This window comes from Gracilinanus agilis, chromosome 4 (assembly GCF_016433145.1).
Source record: "Gracilinanus agilis isolate LMUSP501 chromosome 4, AgileGrace, whole genome shotgun sequence".
NCBI lineage: Eukaryota > Metazoa > Chordata > Mammalia > Didelphimorphia > Didelphidae > Gracilinanus > Gracilinanus agilis.
In genome coordinates, this window is record NC_058133.1 from 43,860,203 (window position 1) to 43,880,510 (window position 20,308).

A 20,308-nucleotide genomic window follows, 5' to 3' on the forward strand; every position below is an offset into this window, starting at 1 on the left:
ACAACTGGAACCAAATTAAAGTGAACTTAGGAAAGATTTAATGAAATAAATAAAAATAGTACAAAACATAGATAATGTTAATATGTGGTTTTCCAAGTCACTATTCAGTATACAGAAATCTTTATATATAGTTCGGAGGCCCTGTTTCTATTTGAGTTTGACATCAATGACCTAGAAATCTCAGAGGTTAAGCCATTTATCCAGGCTTATGCAATCAGGACGTGGGAGAGTCAGGACTTGAAACCAGGTCTTTCTGTCTCTGAGACCAACTTTCTCTATACTATGCTATACAGCCAGTTACCCCCATTTCCTTCCCCCCCAAAAAATAATAACACAAAAGTCATTTGGAGAAGAACAAAGTGTTAAGAGGGATGAAAAATCTGAGCTAATTTAGGAATAATCCAAACCATTTAAAAACAGTGGAAATGCTGAATAAAAACAAATATGCCTATTTTGCTACAAGGCATTCATGTGGACCAAATTCCTACCCTTGAGAAATTACTATGACATTAGTCCCAAGCCTTTCAAGGTATATCTTGCCATCTGGGCACTCTCTAATGGTTAGAATCTGGAGTTGTAATAGGGCAGATTTGGGTTATGGTCTGAATTCTTCCATTGATTGAGTATTCAATGACTTTAGGCTCCTCTATTCCCCAAACAAAACATCTCCCTCTCCCCTCCCCAACTCATATTTTATTTTTTTACTTTTTCTGTTTTCTAAGTCATTTGTTTTATTATTTTTTAATTTTTCTTTTGAATATTTCCCCATAGTTACATATTTTCATGTTCTTTCCCTCACTCCCAAACCCCCCTAAACCCCCTTAGCCAACGTATTCCACTGGGTTTTACATGTATCCGTGATTAAGACCTAATTCCATATTATTGATACCCAACTCATACTTTAGATGAATTTTGAACTTTTGGGGGGGTTTATATGCCTCATCCCATGAGATATATGATTTTAAAAAATGAATTCCAGTTTATTGTCATAGTTCCATCTATCAGGACCCAGTAAAAATCTGCTAATGCAACCCAATGTCTCCTCTACCCTTTGCTATTATAGCAGGTTGGTCAGATCCTAAGAGTCCATCAGTGCTGTCAATGACAGCTTAATAAATGCTCATTGACAGCACTTACATATATATTAATATATATTTATATATATTTGAATAATATATGCATATATTATATATGCCAGGCTGTGGGCTTGGAATCAGGAAGATTCATTTTCAAATCTGGCCTCAGACACTTACTAGCTGTGTGACCCTGGGTGAGTCATTTAACCCCTCCTTCCTCATTGGTAAAATGAACCAGAGAGGGAAATGGCAAAGGACAGAAGTATATTTGCCAAGAAATCCTCAAATAGACTCACCAAGAGTCAGAAACAACTGAAAATGACTGAATGACAACAAAAATGTGTCAGTTTAGCACTGTGCTAAATGCTGGAGATACAAAAAAAAAAAAAAAAAAGCAAGACTCTTTGCTCTCAAGGGGATCACAGCTTAATGGGAGAGACAACAGGCAGGCAACAATGTACAAACAAGTGATCTTCAGGATAGATTGTGCATAGTCTCCAAAGGGATACAAAAAGGCTTCTTGTGGATGGGGCTGGGGGACTTTAGCTGAAACTTGAAGGAATCCGGGGAAGATAGGAAGTAGAAAGGAGGAGAGAGAATGTTCTAGGCATGAGAGACGACCTGTGACAATGCTTACAAATGGGAAATGAAGAGTATCGAGAGAAACAACAAAGAGGCCAGTGTCACTGGATCATAGAGCAACAATAATGGTATTTGTGTAGTTTTGAGGTTTGTAAAATGTTTTATAAATATGACTTCATTTCATTTTGTTCTCACAACTTTGTGATGTAGATTGCTATTATTATATTCATTTTATAGGTAGAGAAACTGAGGCAAAAAAGGTGAAGTGACTTGCTCTTGGTCACACAGGTATTATGTGTCTGAGACTGGGTTTGAACTCAAGTCTTCCTGACTCCAGACTCAATGCTCTTTCTGACTCTGAGATCAACTTTCAATATAGTATATTACATGGCCACTTAGCAAAAAAATTTATAAAATGAAACAAAAGTCATTTCCCTTTGAACATAATGCTAATAAAGTTGATAAATCTGAGAATATTTTAGGAATAACCAAAACCACTTTAAATCAGTAGAAATTAAGAACAAATATACTTGTTTTGCTACAAGGCATTCATGTTAACCAGATTCCTACAGTAGAAAGATTATGATGCCACCTAGCTGCCTACTTCTGCTTCTAGTCAGGATTAGATTATCTGCCAGCAGTTCAGGAGAATGGAGAAGAGCTGGCATGGTATAGAAAAAGTCCTAGGAATCCCAGATCTGTAATTTTTGCCCATATGACCTTGGGCAAGTCACTTTAACTAGCCAGACCTTATCATCATTGCTAGTACTAATAATGATACAACATATAAAGCAACAATTATTGAGAACTTTAAACTTTTCAAAGTACTTTACCTATTTTATGGAAGTCTTGGAATAGCTTCCTGAAATGGAACTACAAATGTTATTCACATTTTACCGTGTAAGGAATTAAAATTAAGGGTTTGACTAAATATGTGAGATTTCTGTGGTTGCTGATTTAAAATAGTATAGCTCAAGTCAAAATGACTTTTAATAGCTTTTATTTACAAAGAGGTAGAAAGAGTGGAAGTAGAGAAATATAAAAAGAGAGAAAATATCTAGTCTATAACACTAAATATTGTTCCGATGTTCAGTTCAGTCTGGCAGAGCTTTGTTAATCCTTGACCAGAGGTCCTGGAGTTCCACCCACATAGCCTCCTCCAAGAGGGGAAGGCCTTTCTGGAACTAATCTCTCTCTCCAGAAGTCAGGAAAGGAAGGCCAGCTACTCACTCACCCAAGAGCCAGTCCAAGAGCCAGGGTCCCAAGTCAAAGCCGACTTCCAAGTCTTAGCTTCAAGCCACGTTCCCAGTCCCAGATCCTCCTATCTGAAGGTCAAGCTGAAGATGACTCCTGAAGATGACCCCAGCAGAAGAAGTCCAGGATTTTTATAATCACTTCTTGTCTCTTCCCCAATGGCAGCTGCCAGATTGCCTAGTACTGCCCATGGGGGCAGTGTCTGTGGGATCCACTTCTCATCCTCTGAAGGTGTCAGCTCTTATCATAGTCAGTTCTTATCATAGGAATCACAAGTTTCTGATTGATTGGGTTAAAAGGGTGGAGCTCACCAAGTAAGTGACTTGTGAATTCTCTTACTTGATAGCAAAGTGTTAAGTAGGGGTTAAGTAGGTGTTAACTCAAAATAGACAAAGAGAATAAGGAATTCCCTTTCACAATCCCCTCTGTGATTCTTTGGGGAGACTAGGCTCCCCAATGAATCATTTAACATAACCAGCTTATACCTCTAAACATCTTCTAGCTAAAGGTGCATACCATATTGCACTTTCTAAGAGGAAACTATGATAGTTAGAGATAAGAGGGAAATAGAAGAGAAAGAATGCAAAACCAATGTTTGCTAGGTGCATTGACAAAAAAGTCAATTAGGGGGCACTCTCCTTTGGCATAAGAATTTACATTCAGAATGAATGTGGTCAGTCTCCTTTAGTTCAATCAATTACACCTCAAAGTCCACTCTGGGTCTTCTGATGCAGTGGAAGTTTATTTATAGCAGTTTCTCTGAATTTTCTTGATTCAAGGAGTTAGTGAACTTCTTTTCCTGAAATTTTTTCTCAAAAAATTTGTCTTGGATTTTATGAAAATTATACAACAGAAAAGGAAACTGAGGTACAAGGAGTCTTAAGTGTCTTGCTTAAGGTTCCCACAAATAGATGGTGGTTGACCTAGGATGTGACTCAGGTCATTTGACTCCAAATTCAAAGTGCTTTCTACCATATTATGCTGCCCTCTCAGACAATTGTAGAATAATGTAAGAAACTGAAGAAAAAGGAAATTTAAATGGAAGAGTCAATCATTTTTAAAAATTCACTCATAATTTTGTCTGGTCCATCTGGTTTCCTCAACACAACTGCTTTTCTAGTCAGATTTGTCATTATGTGTATATGGGTGTGGCTATACACCTAGTTTTCCCAAAATGTTACTTCAGATTTTCCATTAGTTAGTTTTGAAGTTTAACAAGATCTAAGTGGTATGGTTTTGTCATGTTTTCCTTCACTTCTTTTGGGATGGGTGACCCCTTTTCCCCTTGAAGAGCCCAAAGAGTTTCCAATTAGGAATTAGTATTGAGATTCTACTTTTCCCCTGATTTTGTATGTTGTATCGAAACATATAAAAATATGTTCATTCATATGTTATTTCTTTTTATAATTTTAGGGGCTTCCCGGAATGGCTGGTCTTGCTGGCTCGCCTGGTTACCCTGGCAGGCAGGTGCAGTAACTATCCTCTGCATTTGCCCTCATATTTCTAGGTCATTGTTATTGTTTACTATTGTACTTCCTGGACCCTAGGATCAGTGTTCAAATGATATTTTGAAAAGCTGGTTTATTTTTAGGATAAAAGAGGCCTAGGTATGTGATTGTGATAAGAGTTCATATTCCTATTACATTAGACCTTTGAGTTGAGGATTTTTCACATAATCATAATCCCTTGGGACAGTGCTGGCTAATTCTTCTCTCAAAGTATTGAACCATGGGAGAATTCTAGCTCCTAATACTCTGAAAAATGATCCTTCTATAAATTCATCTGCTTTATTTCTTTTCTATTCCCAATATTTTATAATGATTCAAGTTAAGTCAATAAACAGTTATTAAATATTTAATATGTCAGCATACTAATATAAATACAAACAAACAAAAAAGAGATAGTGCCTGCCTTTAAGGATCTTACATTCTTGTGGAAGAAGACAATATCTAAAAGAAAGATGAAATTGATGCAGGGAAGGTATTTATGTAAGGGTATGGTATAGAAAGTCAAGAAAGTAAGGAGGGGCTTAGAGACAGGTAAAACCATGGCTGGCTTAGGCATATTCCTTAAAATGGAGGTTCTAAGAAGAAATGGTCAATCATAGGAAGGGACTACAGGGGCAGAGTAAAATTCTATGGTAAGAAGACTATTCTGGTTTGGAGAAAGAAGTCCAGAAAATCAAGAGTAGAACCCAGAAAAGAATGAAGAAATAAATGACCAAGGCATTTTGTTTAAAATGGAGGTTCTATAAGGAACAGGCCAATCAGAGGAAGGAGTGATCCACCCAGAGTAAGGAGGCTCCTGTGGCATGGTAGGCAAAAGTCCTATCAAGTGGTTTACATGTTTTCTGAATGGTACTCTAAGAATCTACAACTCATTGTACTTAATTGATCTGAAGTGAGCAGTTTTTTTTCAAGTATAAAAGTTTATGAGAATCTCACTGGTTTGGCCTTTTGCATGTGAAAATCATGTCTTTCATGGTATTTAATGCAGCATTTTACAGGATTTGAAAAGATATAAAAATTATACATAGCTATTGTCTTTTGTTCTTTACTAGAGTTTAGTTGGAACTGAAAGTAATCAACGACCTAAAAGTATAGGAAAAGAATAAAGTTTATGTTCTTATGTGTTGACTTCCTCTATTGAGATATAAGCTTCTTGAGGGCAGGGAGAATTTTTTCCTTTTGCTTATATTTGTATTCCCAGTGTTTAGCACTGCCTAGTACGTAGTTAACAATTGAAAGTAGACTACTCAGAAGAGTCAAGGGTATTCATTTTCTGGCTTATATTTACTTTTGAAAATAATTATTTTTTTCCTACAGACAGAATTTATGATGTTTTTCCATTCACTCAAATAAAGGAAATACAAATACCAACAGAAATTATAAACAAAAACCCATTCCTTAGCTTAGAAATAACTAAGCAATGTTTTAGTTCCTTCTTTGTATATTATAATCTCAAAGTTAGTCAAACATTTAAAAGTCCTATCAAGTGGTTTACATGTTTTGTGGATGATACAGAAAGATCATCTAAACACCTAAAACTCACTGTACTCCATTGATCTGAAGTGAGCAGTTTTTTAAAGTATAAAATTTATGAGAACCTCATTGGCCTCCGGCCTTTTGCATGTGAAAATTATGTCTTTTGTGGTATTTAATGCAGCATTTTATAAAATTTGGAAAGATATAAAAATTTTACATAGCTATTGTCTTTTGTTCTTTACTAGGGTTTAGCCGGACCAGAAGGTAACCAAGGTCCTAAAGGTGTAAGAGTAAGTAAGCATTTTAAAGTTCTCTGTTGAGCATGACTGCATTTTACTCACATGAATATTAGTAGACAATTATGCTACTCAACTGCTTCAAAGGCTATAAATGATCCTTTACTTGCCAAATCCAATTTTTTGTCATCATCCTTCTGAATTTTTTTTATATCTTTCAGCACTATTGATCATTTTCTTTCTGGATAATGTCTCCTCTTTTGTTTCTGTGAGGATGTCCTTTCCTGACTCTTTTTCTAAATTTCTCATCATTCCTTCTAAGTGTCCTTTGCTCTTATCTACTTCCTACACCCCCTACATTGATAATCATCAAGACTTGTTTGGAGTCTTCTTTTTTTCTCTAACCTTAATTCTAATCTTTCTCACAGCTATCAAAATAATATCCCCAAGGTGTGGATCTGACCGCATCCTCCATTCCAATTTTAAAAACTTTCCATGGCTCCTTTTTTGTTTCTAGAATAAAATATAGACTCATTAACATCCTTTATAGTCACAAGTTACAAGTCAAGTTCCGACCTACTTTTCCAATTTTATTTCACATAAATCAATATTGAAGCCAAAGAAGAATTCCCTGAATTATATATATATATATATCCTTTCCTGCTTCCCTGCAATCCTACCAGCTATACCCATTCCTAGAATGCACTCCTTCCTATTGTCCACTTTTCAGAATTTTTATATTATTTCAATGGTTAGAACAGGTGTTAACTGTTGAAGGGCAGCTTTTCAGCTCCCCAGTAGTTAATTTTTTCTCTTTACTCAGTTTCTCTGTCAGGTTCTCTCTTTGGCTTCTCTCACTTTCTACTTTGTTATATATATATATATATATATATATATATATATATCTGTGCACATGTTGTATATCCATACCTCCCTTATCCCTCATAGGATCCCTTTGCATATAGTAGGCACTTAATAAATGCTTGGCAAAAGGAATATATTTAGGCAAGCAAAAGGATTATCCTTTTGCCACTTTGCTCAGCATGTACACCTAGCTCTTAGGATATTCCATCTATACTTTACTGCCTTTGAAATTCTTGCTCTTGCGGCATTGTGTTTTCACCCAAGCAGAGCAGAGATTTGAATGTTTAGGTTCCCGATGCTTACTTAGTTAAGTGTAAGCTCAATTAAGCTGTTGGTCCCCTTTACAAACAACCCTCCAGCTGGATAACATAAAACAAAAGCCAGCTGTATTTAAACACAAAGTCAATGGAAACATCACATTTACCAGAAAAACAGCTGATGACATTGAATGTTCAAAGCCCACAGAATTGTCATTCTAATCCCAACAACTTTTGGCAAAGCCTCAGAAGGACAGAATGTCAGAGCTGGAAGGGGCTTAGAGTGCATCTAATGCAACCCATTCATGAAGAGGAATCCCACTAATGGCATGCATCCCCCAGGAGTGAGACATAATTAAATACCTCCTTACAGCCTCCTATACCACTCGGGGCGAGCTTTAATGGTGGAGGAGTTTTCTTAAGATCAAGCTAAAATGGGACTCTGTAGCTTTCTACTCTTTTACCTAATTCCATTCATCAACTAGTCTAATCCTCCTTCCATATGACAGCATTTGAAATACTTGATGTCATTTATTTCATGCCTCCCTCAATCTTCTTCTCTACTCTAGACTATGCATTCCCAGCTGTATTGTTTAGTGTATTTGATGAACTTGAAGCCCTTCATCATCTTAGTTGTCCTCTTGTAGGTGTTCTCTTGTTTGTAGTTATTCTTTCTAATTTGTGACACTCAGAGGTCAATTCTATAAAAGAAGAATTAATTTAAGTGGCTATTATGTTCTGGACTCTGTAATAGCAAGAGCACACAAAACTGTAAAAATCCTGACCCTCAAGATGTTCACATGCTGGGGGCAGCTGGGTAGCTCAGTGGATTGAGAGTCAGGCCTAGAGATGGGAGGTCCTAGGTTCAAATCCGTCCTCAGACACTTCCCAGCTGTGTGACCCTGGGCAAGTCACTTGACCCCCATTGCCTACCCTTACCACTCTTCCACCTATAAGTCAATACACAGAAGTTAAGGGTTTAAAAAAAAAGATGTTCACATGCCATACTACAGAAAAAATCTGATCAAGACAACATGTAGTGTATATGTGCCTACATATATATATGTGTGTGTGTGTGTGTGGGTATGTATGTATATAAAGATGTGAATATATTCACCTCCCTCATTCAGGATAGTAAACAATATTTTAATAAAGACCAAGTTCATATTGTCCTTTTTCGATAATATTCATATCATTTAATCAGATTGAGTTTTCAGTTCTCTAAGAATCCCAGATCCTTTTCAGACAAACTTTTATCTCCTCTATTTGTACCTATAAACTTGATTTTTAAAAATTCCAAATGTAAGACATAGTCATCCTTTTATAATTTCATCTTAGTTACCATATAATATTATTGACTTCTGTGACATTTTTATATCCTGACTCTATCATCCTGCATCTTAATTAGTCCTCCCATCTTTTTGAAAAATGTAAATCTGACAAGCATTTAACTATCCATTTAAGTCAAAGATACAAAAGTTAAACAGTGAAGGGTAAAGGATTTCTTCCTAGAGCATGCTATTAGAGGCCTTACTCCATGCTCTTTGGTTTTAATCATTCAACCACTTCTTAATCTAAGTAAATGACTATCCAACTCACATTTCTCCATATTATTCATAAGATTAGCATGGTGCTTTGCTAAATATATGTATATATAAATACATATATGTATATGTATGTACATATACATACATGTGCATTATATCTACACACATATTCTGGTCATCTATTTTAGTACCCCTCTCCAAAAAGGAAAAGAGGTTAGTCTGGCATCCTTGATAATTATCACTTTTCTTCTCCCCTAATTTACAGTAATTTTTGTTTCAGCAACCTGTTAGATTTTTGTTGAAGGAGAGGAAGAGAGAATGAAAGAGAGAAAGAGAGACAGAGAGACACACAGAGAGACAGACAGAGACAGACAGAATCAGAGACAGAATCAGAGACAGAGAGAAAAAGGGAGAGAAAGATCTATCAGATATTTTCTATCAGATAATATCTAAATACCCAGTTAGTAGATTAGCTCTTGAACTCCTCTATTTCTTCTTCTTTCTGTCTAGGGAGACTGTAGTGCATAGTGTTGACAATACTACTTCTCTTCCAGTCTCCAATGACTATCACCCAAATGCACCATCCCCCTCCCACACGCAGTTCCTGGATTTACTTACACAAGGATGTCTGCTAGAATAGACAACATTACTGCTTCTCCCTCATACCCTCTCCCTTTTTCATTCTCTTACTTTTAAATAGAGTTCTATTGCAGTCCTAGGTCCATCCTATCAAGTTTTAATAATACCTCATACCTTTCCAAATTTGTCTCTTTTTCCTGATTCTGTATTAAAAAATTAAGTTTGCCCCCTTGATATTTATAGCATAACATAAAGGCATTTATTTTGTAATAGTAAAAACTCAATTCACAGTTTCTATTCACTTAAAGAGAATATAAAATAATAACTAAAGTTTCTAGATATTCTTCAAGTTTGCAAACCATTTTTTCATGCATTATTTCATTTGAGCTCCACAAAAGTCTTGTGACGTATCTACTAGAAAATTAATTATCTTTACTAAGTCTATGGTCACAGCATTAGCAAATGTCAGAGGGAGCATCTGAATTCAGGTCTTCCTTACTTCAAGAACATACATTCTAACCACTATGTTATAACAACAACAAAATAATTACTATTTATAGAGTATTTTGAGGTTTGCAAAGCACTTTATAAATATTATCTCATTTTGTTTTCATAACTACTGTGGAAGATAGATGCTATTATTATCTACATTTTTCAAATAAGAAAATAAGTGATTTGCCCAGGGTCACATATCCAGTAAACCTATCTAATGTAAGATTTGTATTCAAGTCTTCCCAACTTCATGCTTAATGTTGAATACTGCACCACTTAGCTACCACAGAATTTTAAAACATCTTACAATGTGAAAGAAAAACAATCCACTTTTCTAATAATTCTTTCCAAACTCTAATTAGCTGCCTGCCTCTAAAACTAGACTAGGCTAGACTAGATTCCTGCTTAGATTCAAAGCTATCTAGAAGTTATGGGAATATCCTTTAGGTATTTATCTTTCCCCCTTTTCACTCATTTTCAACTGGCAATCTGATTTTCACCCACACTGTGACAGAAGTTGCCATGACTGTGACCTCTTAATCCCTAAAACTTTCCCCCAGCTTTTAAACATGTTGACTATTTTGGAACATTTATCACTTTTAATTTCCTCCTTAAAGGTTTCTTTTTGCTTCTACAAATGCTATATTCTTCACATTCTCTTTCTGCCTTTCTAATTATTCCTCTTCTATTTCCTTCCTGGTCTCCCTTTTCTTGGATTTGGAAGTTTTTATTTAATTAATTAATTTAGAATTTTTTTGCCATGGTTACAAGATTTATGTTCTTTCCCTACCCTTCCTCCCACCCCCCCTCCAGTAGCTGATGCACAATTCCATTGGGTTTTACATGTGCCATTGATCAAGACCTATTTCCATATTATTGATATTAGCATTAGGGTGATTGTTTTGATTCTATATCCCAAATCATATTCCTATCAACCCATATGATTAAACAGTTGTTTTTCTTTTGTGTTTCTACTCCCACAGTTCTTCCTCTAAATGTGGATAGTGTTCATTCTCATAAGTCCCTCAGAAATGTCCTGGATCATCCTATTAGTGTTAGAAGTCCATTACATTCAATTGTGCCACAATGTATCAGTCTCTCTGTACAAAATTCTCCTCATTTTGTGCCTTTCACTCTGCATCAATTTCTGGAGGTCTTTCCAGTTCACATGGAATTCCTCCAGTTTATTATTCCTTTGAGCACAATAGTATTCCATCACCAGCAGATACCACAATTTGTTTAGCCATTCCCCAATTGAAGGGTATCCCCTCATTTTCCAATTTTTTGCCACCACAAAAATCGTGGCTATAAATATTTCTGTACTTGTCTTTTCCCTTATGATCTCTTTGGGGTATAAACCCAGCAGTGGTATGGCTGGATCAAAGGCCAGGCAATCTTTTAGCACCCTTTGGGCATAGTTACAGTCTTTTCTTTGTGCTGTTCCTCTCCCTCCTCCTCACCGAAACAGTTCAGCAGGGATTTGATCCATGTACTAATACTCTTTTGTATGAATTGTCCTTCAGTGATTTCACCCTGTCCCATTACTTTCAACTTTAAGCATGTTCTCCATTCTTCATTATGTCCATTGCAGACCTCTCTTTCTAGCCCTAGTTCCATATTTCCATTTGCCTTCTGTCCATTTCCAATTGAATGTTCATCATCACTTTAAATATAAGATAAACTTCTCATCTATGAAGATCTACATTTAATATCTTTCTTTCTGATACTCTCCCCTCCTTTAGAATTTCTACTCATTCATAAAGATTCAGAGTCCTCTGAATGAAGGTTTCTGAACATGAGTCAGTCCCCAGTAATCTTTCTTAATCTGATATCAGATTGTGCCTCTTATGTGTATCACTCACTTGATTTTTAGTATATTCTGCCCTATGTGTTTAGTCATTTTTATGTGTAAATCTTTTCAAGTTGACTGTACTCTTAATTTTAAAGGCAGGGCCTATGTTATACACTTCTATGAGTCCCATAATACCTAGGCCAATACTTTGTGCTCAATAAATTTGTTGATTGATCTATAATGTCTGGAAGAGAAAATAGAGAAGAATGAAACTGTGTTCTCCAATTTCTCATGAATAAAGATGATATTATGTGCATTTACATTAATATTTTGATGAAGCAACTTAATTTTTACTTATTTGATTTAAGGGGTTCATTGGCTCTCCTGGCATGGCGGGACAACCAGGACCTGAAGGGGAAAGAGTAAGTTTATCATTTTTAAAAACTGTTTCCTTTATAAGGGATATATTTATAATCAATATATCATATGAGTTTGCAGCAAATAGCTATTTGCAAATATTACACATCAGGGAGAATAAAACATAGAAAATGCATTAAGAAAATACTTTATAAATTTTTTTCATGTCCAAAATCTTTCTTAGAGTATGTTTATAATTATAGTCCTGTTTCTGCTTCCACCTTGAAGTGTGAAGGCTAATAACATCACATGATTTTTTTTTCTACTTCCAACTCAGTCTTTGCCTACGTCTTCTCACAGTCAAACTGTGCTACCTCTAGGGATGGGTAACCTTCAGAAGGGGGTCACTTGGACAAGGGTGGTGGGGAAGAAAGAGCAAATATTACTTGCCATAACTAACTTACGAAAGAAGTGGCGAGAAGATAGAGAAAAATGGTTAGGCAGGTGTCCAGATCTCTTTATCATCTCTGATAATCTGATAAGAACAGTTTAGTTGATAAGGAAATAATGGGACAGGAAGATCTTTTACCTCATGCTTCCAGCTCTGTCTCCAGGAGCATGGAGTTTATTATATATATATATATATANCTCCTCAGGGTGGAAAAAATAAATTGAATAAAAAGTGTTATATGGTTTAGATGTAAAATATGGAGTCGGAGAGATGGCTGATGAATTTATATTTTGAGTGGATCTTTGTAATGTGAAGAGAAAATCAGACATTCCCCAGGATATTGGGTAGAGCCCTATGGCAAGTGTCTGGGAGACTGTTAGTGAGTTGCATAGGATGTGGGCAAAAATAGATGGCTTGTGATATCCCCCACTAGAGTAAATATCCCTGTCAATGAGATCACAGACCCATTTTGGGGGGTATAAATATATCTATGGAAATATATTTATACACACATGTATACATACATATATGTGTGTATCTAAATCTATATGGTATGTGTGTGTATATATATATGTATATATACATATACATGTATATATATATATATATAATGTACTTGTATATGTTGTGTGCCTCTGTATATGTAGACACTTAACCTAGACTTCATATATAAATGTCACATCTATATTACAGGGCGTTCCTGGGCCACGTGGAAGGAAGGGTCCTAAAGGAAGACAGGTAATTGGTCTATTTCTTACCGTCACCTTAGACCTTGTCCCTTCTAGGTCTTCTAATCTTTTAAAAATGTGAGGGCAGCTGGGTAGCTCAATGGAGTGAGAGTCAGGCCTAGAGACAGGAGGTCCTAGGTTCAAACCCGGCCTCAGCCACTACCCAGCTGTTTGACCCTGGGCAAGTCACTTGACCCCCATTGCCCACCCTTACCAATCTTCCACCTATGAGACAATACACCGAAGTACAAGGGTTAAAAAAAATGTGAATGTGAATTCATTATCTGATACCTCACTTCTAAAAGATTAGGACTCTAGTACATTAGCAGCATGTTCAGCAAATGAGCAATCATTTTATTGATGAGGCATCTAGGTGGTAGAATGGATAGAGGTCTGGACTTAAGAGTCAGGAAGAGGAATTCAAATCTTGCTTCAGATACCAAGTTAGTAACTGTGCTACCTTGGGCAAATTACTTAATCTCACTTGGCCACAATTTCCTCATTTGCCATAATAATAGCAACCCACCTACAGAGCTGTTGAATGAATCAAATAAAGTAATATTTGTAAAGCACTTTGCAAACCTTAAAAGTCTATGTGGGGTGGGGGCAGCTAGGTGGATCAATGGATTGAGAGCCAGGCCCAGAGACAGGGATTCTTGGGTTCAAATCTGGCCTCAGACACTTCCTAGCTGTCTGACCCTGGGCAAGTCTCTTAACCCCCATTGCTTAACCTTTACCAAGCTTCTACCTTGGAACCAATATACAGAATTGATTCTAAGACATAAGGTAAGGGTTAAAAAAAAAGTCTATAGAAGATATTTGTAAGTCAACAAGCATTTATTAATTGCTGCTTATGCGCCAAGTACTACTACTACTACTACTACTACTACTACTACTACTACTACTACTACTACTACTACTACTACTACTACTACTACTATTATTATTATTATTATTATTAAAGGCCTAAAGCTTTAAGCTATTTTTAGACTTTTATTTTTTTTACATGATTCATGTTTTTACTTTCCCCTTAACCCCCCCCCAATATCCAATGCGCATTTCCACTGGTTTTAACATGTGTGATTAGTCAAGACTTATTTACATATTATTGATAGTTGCATTGGTGTGGTCATTTAGTTTTTACGTTCCCAACCAAGTCCGCATCAACCCATGTGTTCAAGCAGTTGTTTTACTTCTGTGTTTCCACTCCTACAGTTCTTCCTCTTAATGTGGGTAGCATTCTTTTCTGTAGATCCCTCAGAATTGTCCTGGGTCATTGCATTGCTGCTAGTTCAGAAGTCCGTTACATTCGATTTTACCACAGTATATCAGTCTCTGTGTACAATGTTCTTCTGGCTCTGCTCCTTTCACTCTGCATCAATTCCTAGAGGTCTTTCCAGTTCAGATGGAATTCCTCCAGTTTATTATTCCTTTGAGCACAACAGTGTTCCACCACCAGCATATATCACAATTTGTTCAGCCATTCCCTAATTGAAGGACATACCCTCATTTTCCAGTTTTTTGACACCACAAAAAGCTCAGCTATAAATATCTTTGTACAAGTCTGTTATCTATGATCTCTTTGGGGTACAAATCCAGCAATGCTATGGCTAGATAGAAGGGCAGGCAGTCTTTTAGAGCTTTTTGGGCATAGTTCCAAATTGCCATCCAGAATGGTTGGATCAATTCACAGCTCCACCAGCAATGCATTAATGTCCCAATTTTGCCACATCCCCTCCAGCATTCATTACTCTCCCCTGCTATTATTTTAGCCAATCTTCTAGGTGTGAGGTGGTACCTCAGAGTTGTTTTGATTTGCATTTCTCTAATTATTAGAGATTTAGAACACTTTCTCATGTGCTTATTGATACTTTTGATTTCTTTATCTGAAAATTGCCTATTCATGTCCCTTGCCCATTTATCAACTGGGGAATGGCTTGATTTTTTTATACAATTGATTTAGCTCCTTGTATATTTGAGTAATTAGACCTCTGTCAGAGTTTTTTGTTATAAAGATTTTTTCACCAGTTTGTTGTTTCTCTTCTGATTTTTGTTGCATTGTTTTTGTTTGTACAAAACCTTTTTAATTTAATATAATCAAAATTATTTTTTTTACATTTTTAATTTTTTCTAACTCTTGCTTGGTTTCAAAATCTTCCCTTTCCTATACATCAGACAGGTATACTATTCTATGTTCACCTAATTTTCTTATAGTTTCCTTCTTTATATTCAAGTCATTCATCCATTCTGAATTTATCTTGGTGTAGGGTGTGAGGTGTTGATCTAAACCTAATCTCTCCCATATTGTTTTCCAATTTTCCTAGCAGTTTTTGTCAAATAGTAAATTTTTGTCCCAAATTTGGGCTCTTTGGGTTTATCATACACTGTCTTGATGACATCACTTACCCCAAGTCTATTCCACTGATCCTCCCTTCTATCTCTTAGCCAGTATCATATCGTTTTGATGACTACTGCTTTATAGTATAGTTTAATATCTGGTGCTGCTAGGACACGTTCCTTCACATTTTTTTCATTATTTCCCTTGATATTCTTGATCTTTTGTTCTTCCAAATTTGTTCTTCAAAATCAGTAAAATAAGTTTTTTGGTAGTTGGATAGACATGGCACTAAATAAGTAAATTAATTTGGGTAGAATGGTCATTTTTATTATGTTAGATTGTCCTACCCATGAACAATCAATGGTTTTCCAATTGTTTAGATCTAGTTTTAATTGTTTGGAAAGTGTTTTGTAGTTGTGTTCATATAATGCCTGTGTTTGTTTTGGTTGATAGATTCCTAAGTATTTTATGTTATCTAGGGTGATTTTAAATGGTGTTTCTCTTTCTACCCCTTGCTGCTGTGATGTGTTGGAGATATATAGAAATGCTGATGATTTATGTGCATTTATTTTGTATCCTGCAACTTTGCTAAAGTTGATTATTTCTATTAGCTTTTTAGTTGATTCTCTAGGATTTTTTAAGTAGACCATCAAATCATCTGCAAAAAGTGATAGCTTAAGGGGGCAGCTGGGTAGCTCAGTGGATTGAGAGCCAGGCCTAGAGACAAGAGGTCCTAGGTTCAAATCCGGCCTCAGACACTTCCCAGCTGTGTGACCCTGGGCAAGTCACTTGACCCCCATTGCCTACCCTTACCACTCTTCCACCTATAAGTCAATACACAGAAGTTAAGGGTTTAAAATAAAAAAAATGTGATAGCTTAGTCTCCTCATTGCCTATTTTAATTATACCTTCAATTTCTTTTTCTTCTCTAATTGCTATTGCAATTGTTTCTAGTACAATGTTAAATAATAGAGGCAATAGTGGGCATCCTTGTTTCATGCCTGATCTTATTGCGAAGGCTTCTAATTTATCCCCATTGCATGTGATGCTTGTTGATGGTTTTAGATATACACTGTTTATTTTTTTAGGAAAGGTCTTTCTATTCCTATACTTACTAATGTTTTCAATAGGAATGGATGTTGTATTTTGTCAAAGGCTTTTTCAGCATCAATTGAGATAATCATGTGGTTTTTGTTGGTTTGCTTGTTGATAGGTCAATTATGTGAATGGTTTTCCTGATGTTGAACCATCCTTGCATTCCTGGTATAAATCCCACCTGATCATAATGAATAACCTTCGTGATCACTTGCTGAAGTCTTTTTGCTAGTATTCTATTTAATATTTTTGCATCTATGTTCACTAAGGAGATTGGTCTGTAGTTTTCTTTCTCTCTTTTTGATCTACTTGGCTTTGGGATCAGTACCATATTTGTATCATGAAAGGAGTCTGGTAGAACTCCTTCTTTGCTCATTATGTCAAATAATTTGTATAGTATTGGAATTAGTTGTTCTTTGAAGGTTTGATAGAATTCACTTGTTAATCTGTCAGGCTTTAGCGATTTTTTCTTAGGGAGTTCTTTGATGGCTTGTTCATTTTTTTTTCTGATATGGGATTATTTAAGAATTCTATTTCTTCTGCTGTTAATCTAGGTATTATATTTTTGTAAATATTCATCCATCTCACCTAGATTGATATATTTATTGCCATATAATTGCAGAAAATAGTTTTTAATTAAATCAAGTTTTGCCTTGATTTCCTCTTCATTAGAGGTAAAGTTTCACTTTTCATCTTTGATACTGCTTCTTTCCTTTTTTAATTAGATTGACCAAAGTTATCAAAAAATCTTGTTTCTCAACAATTAAAGATAGCCTGATGGTATAGTGGATAGATTTCAGGGGCTAGAATCAGGAAGACCTGGTTCAAATCCTACTTCAAACCCTTACTACCTGTGTCTTGGGAAAGTAACTTAATTTCTATTCATCTCAGTTTTTTCATCTCTAAAATGGGGATTATAATAACATCTACCTTCTAGGGGTTTTGTGAGGATCAAAAGGGAAAATATTTTTAAAAAGCAATTAGCACAGTGATTGGCACAAGGTAGACACCATATAAATGCTTCTTCCCTTCCCTTTTAAATTTTTTTTTAATTTTTATTTTGAATATTTTCTCATATTTACATGTTTCATGTTCTTTTCCTCTCTCCCAATTCCCACTAAACCCACTTAGCTGATGCACAATTCCACTGTGTTTTACATGTACCATTGATTAAGCCCTAATTCCATATTATTGATAGTTGGACTAGAGTTATATTTTAGTGTCTTCATCCCCAATAATATCTCCATCAGCCCATGTGTTTAAGCAGTTGTTTTCTTCCCTTCCTTTTAACAATTCTGGAAATAGATTTCTTTTGCTAGAAAGGTTAAAAGCTCAATGTAAAACACAAGCTTTGTTTTCTTTTTTATTTTAATGATGGGTTTTTGTTGTTTAATCATTTAAGTCATCTCCAACTCTTTGTTACCCTATTTAGGGATTTCTTGGCAATGATACTGAGAGGTTTGCCATTTCCTTCTCCAGTTCATTTTCCAGATGGAGAAACTGAGGTAAAGAGAATTAAGTGACTTGCACAGGGGTCTCATAGCTATTAAATGTCTAAGGCTGGGTTTGAGCTTAGGTCATCCTGACTCCACATGCCCCAAATTGATGGGTAAATACCAGCCACTAGATCCTGGCTAATATTTTTAGATGTAAATATTATGTATTTATGTATGTGTCTAGGTGCATACACATACACATGAATATATACATCTACCTGTACATATATGCATATACATGTATGCATAATAACATGTATGTGTATAAGTGTATATATGAGTATCCTAAAGTATCTTTAAAATTTTGCAAGTCAACTCCTGGTACTGATTAGGAAACTGAGATTTTGAGGTTAACCTCAGGTTATTACATAGTTACCAAATGGAGAGAGAATTCTAGAATCTATGTCTCTTGGTTACCAGTGCCATGCTGTTTCCACTGTATCACACGGCCTCTCGAGTTATTCACTAACACAAAAATATTTCTGTAATGAAAGCAGATCATAAATCTCGGCAACATAGCTAAGCATCATTTACAATATGTCTGGAGCTTCTCATGCCATATTGGGCTCTATAAAAAAAGAATGGAGTTTTCTGCAACAGATTTTCTACAGTCTCTGTTGTCTTTGAAGTGACATACTTTTTGATTTTCATAAACTTGTGGTAGAATAGATGTTCAAATAAAATTTTAAAGGTGGAAATTTTTTTTAGATTCTTAATGACTTTGAAAAATTGACTAAACTGATTAAAATAACTTAGGAAGCCAATCTTTTCCTGCTTACATGCAATTATTTTACTTAAAATTGATCTCTTCTATTTTGCTATGAAATGATGTTAGGTTACTTACTTGTACTACTTTTTTACTTCACATTAATCCAGCATCTTAAATCTTATTAATCTGTATGTTAATATGAAATTTGTATTTTATAGATTTAGGCTTATCCATATACAATATTAGGCAGCTAGATGGTGCAATGGATAGAATGCTAGAACACTCATCTTCCTGAGTTCAAATCTGGCCTCAGACATTTACTAGCTTTGATACCCTGGGCAAGTCACTTGACCTTGTTTGGTTCAGTTTCCTCATCTGTAAAGTGATCCAGAGAAAAAGATGGCCAGTATTTCTGCCAATAAAACCTCAAATGAGGTCACAGAGAAAGAGTCACATAAAACTAAAAAATCACTAACCAACAACAACTATGCAAAATTGCGAATCCTTTCTGCACCTTTTTCTTCCTTTGCTGATGACTTTTCCCATCTCCTGAAAATGTAAGGAATTAAAATTAAGGGTTTGACTAAAATATATGAGAATTCTAAGATAATACTATGATCGCCAATTTAAAAATATTATATATAGCTCAAGTCAAATTGACTTTCAATAGTTTTATTTGCAAAGAGGTAGAGAAAGTGAAAGTAGAAGAATGTAAAAGAGAGTAGAGAAACTGTCTAGCCTATCACTCTAATGTTGCTCTGGTCCCCAGCTCAACCCAGGCAGGGCTCTCTAACTGCTCAGAGGGAGGGCTTGGTCGTGAGTTAAGGTTCACCACCATGGTTCAACCCACATGGCCTCCTCCAAGAAGGGGAGGCCTCTCCAGAACTAATCTCTCCAGAAGCCAGGAGAGAAGGGTCAGCTTTTCACTCACCCAAGCCAAAGCTCCAAAGGGAGAAGATTCAGGAGCACTCTTCTCAGAAGTAGTTCAAGAGCCAGATTCCCAGGTCCAAGTCATAGCTCCAAACTGTAGTTCCAGTTCAAGATCCTCCAACCTGAAAATTCTGGATGAAGACCTTCTTGGACAGGAAGTTCAGAACTTTTATACTCCTTTTTCCATGTCACTTCCTGCCCATTCCTCTACTTTATGGGAGCCAATTGTAGTCTTTACATTTGCTTAGCATTGCCAGGGGGTGGTTAGTTGCTTCTGCAGTTGTCACCCACTTTAGTAAGTGGTTTTCAGACCTCCCATACTTAGTGTTAAGTAGGGGTGTTTTCACTTTTTGTTGATTAATTTAAAAATAGGCAAGGGGAGAGTTAATTCTATCTTCACAATCCCCCCTGTGATTCTCTGGGAGACTAGTATTATACCTCTAAAGCTCTTCTATCTAAGGGTGCATACAATATTGCACTTTCTAAGAGGAAACTACAATAGTTAGAGATAAGCGGGAAATAGAAAAGAAAGAAAGCAAAA

At 35.8% G+C, this 20,308-nt stretch overlaps 1 protein-coding gene across 1 annotated transcript in view; it reads left to right on the forward strand.

The window, feature by feature from the left end:
* The window catches only part of COL24A1 (collagen type XXIV alpha 1 chain), a 407,511-nt gene that overhangs the window by 124,656 nt on the left and 262,547 nt on the right, over window positions 1-20,308 (forward strand). Inside the window, exons 9-12 of the mRNA XM_044674850.1 lie at window positions 4,326-4,379; window positions 6,142-6,186; window positions 12,032-12,085; window positions 13,165-13,209. Of these exons, the coding sequence (XP_044530785.1) occupies window positions 4,326-4,379; window positions 6,142-6,186; window positions 12,032-12,085; window positions 13,165-13,209 (198 nt within the window). The remainder of the gene's footprint in view (window positions 1-4,325; window positions 4,380-6,141; window positions 6,187-12,031; window positions 12,086-13,164; window positions 13,210-20,308) is intronic.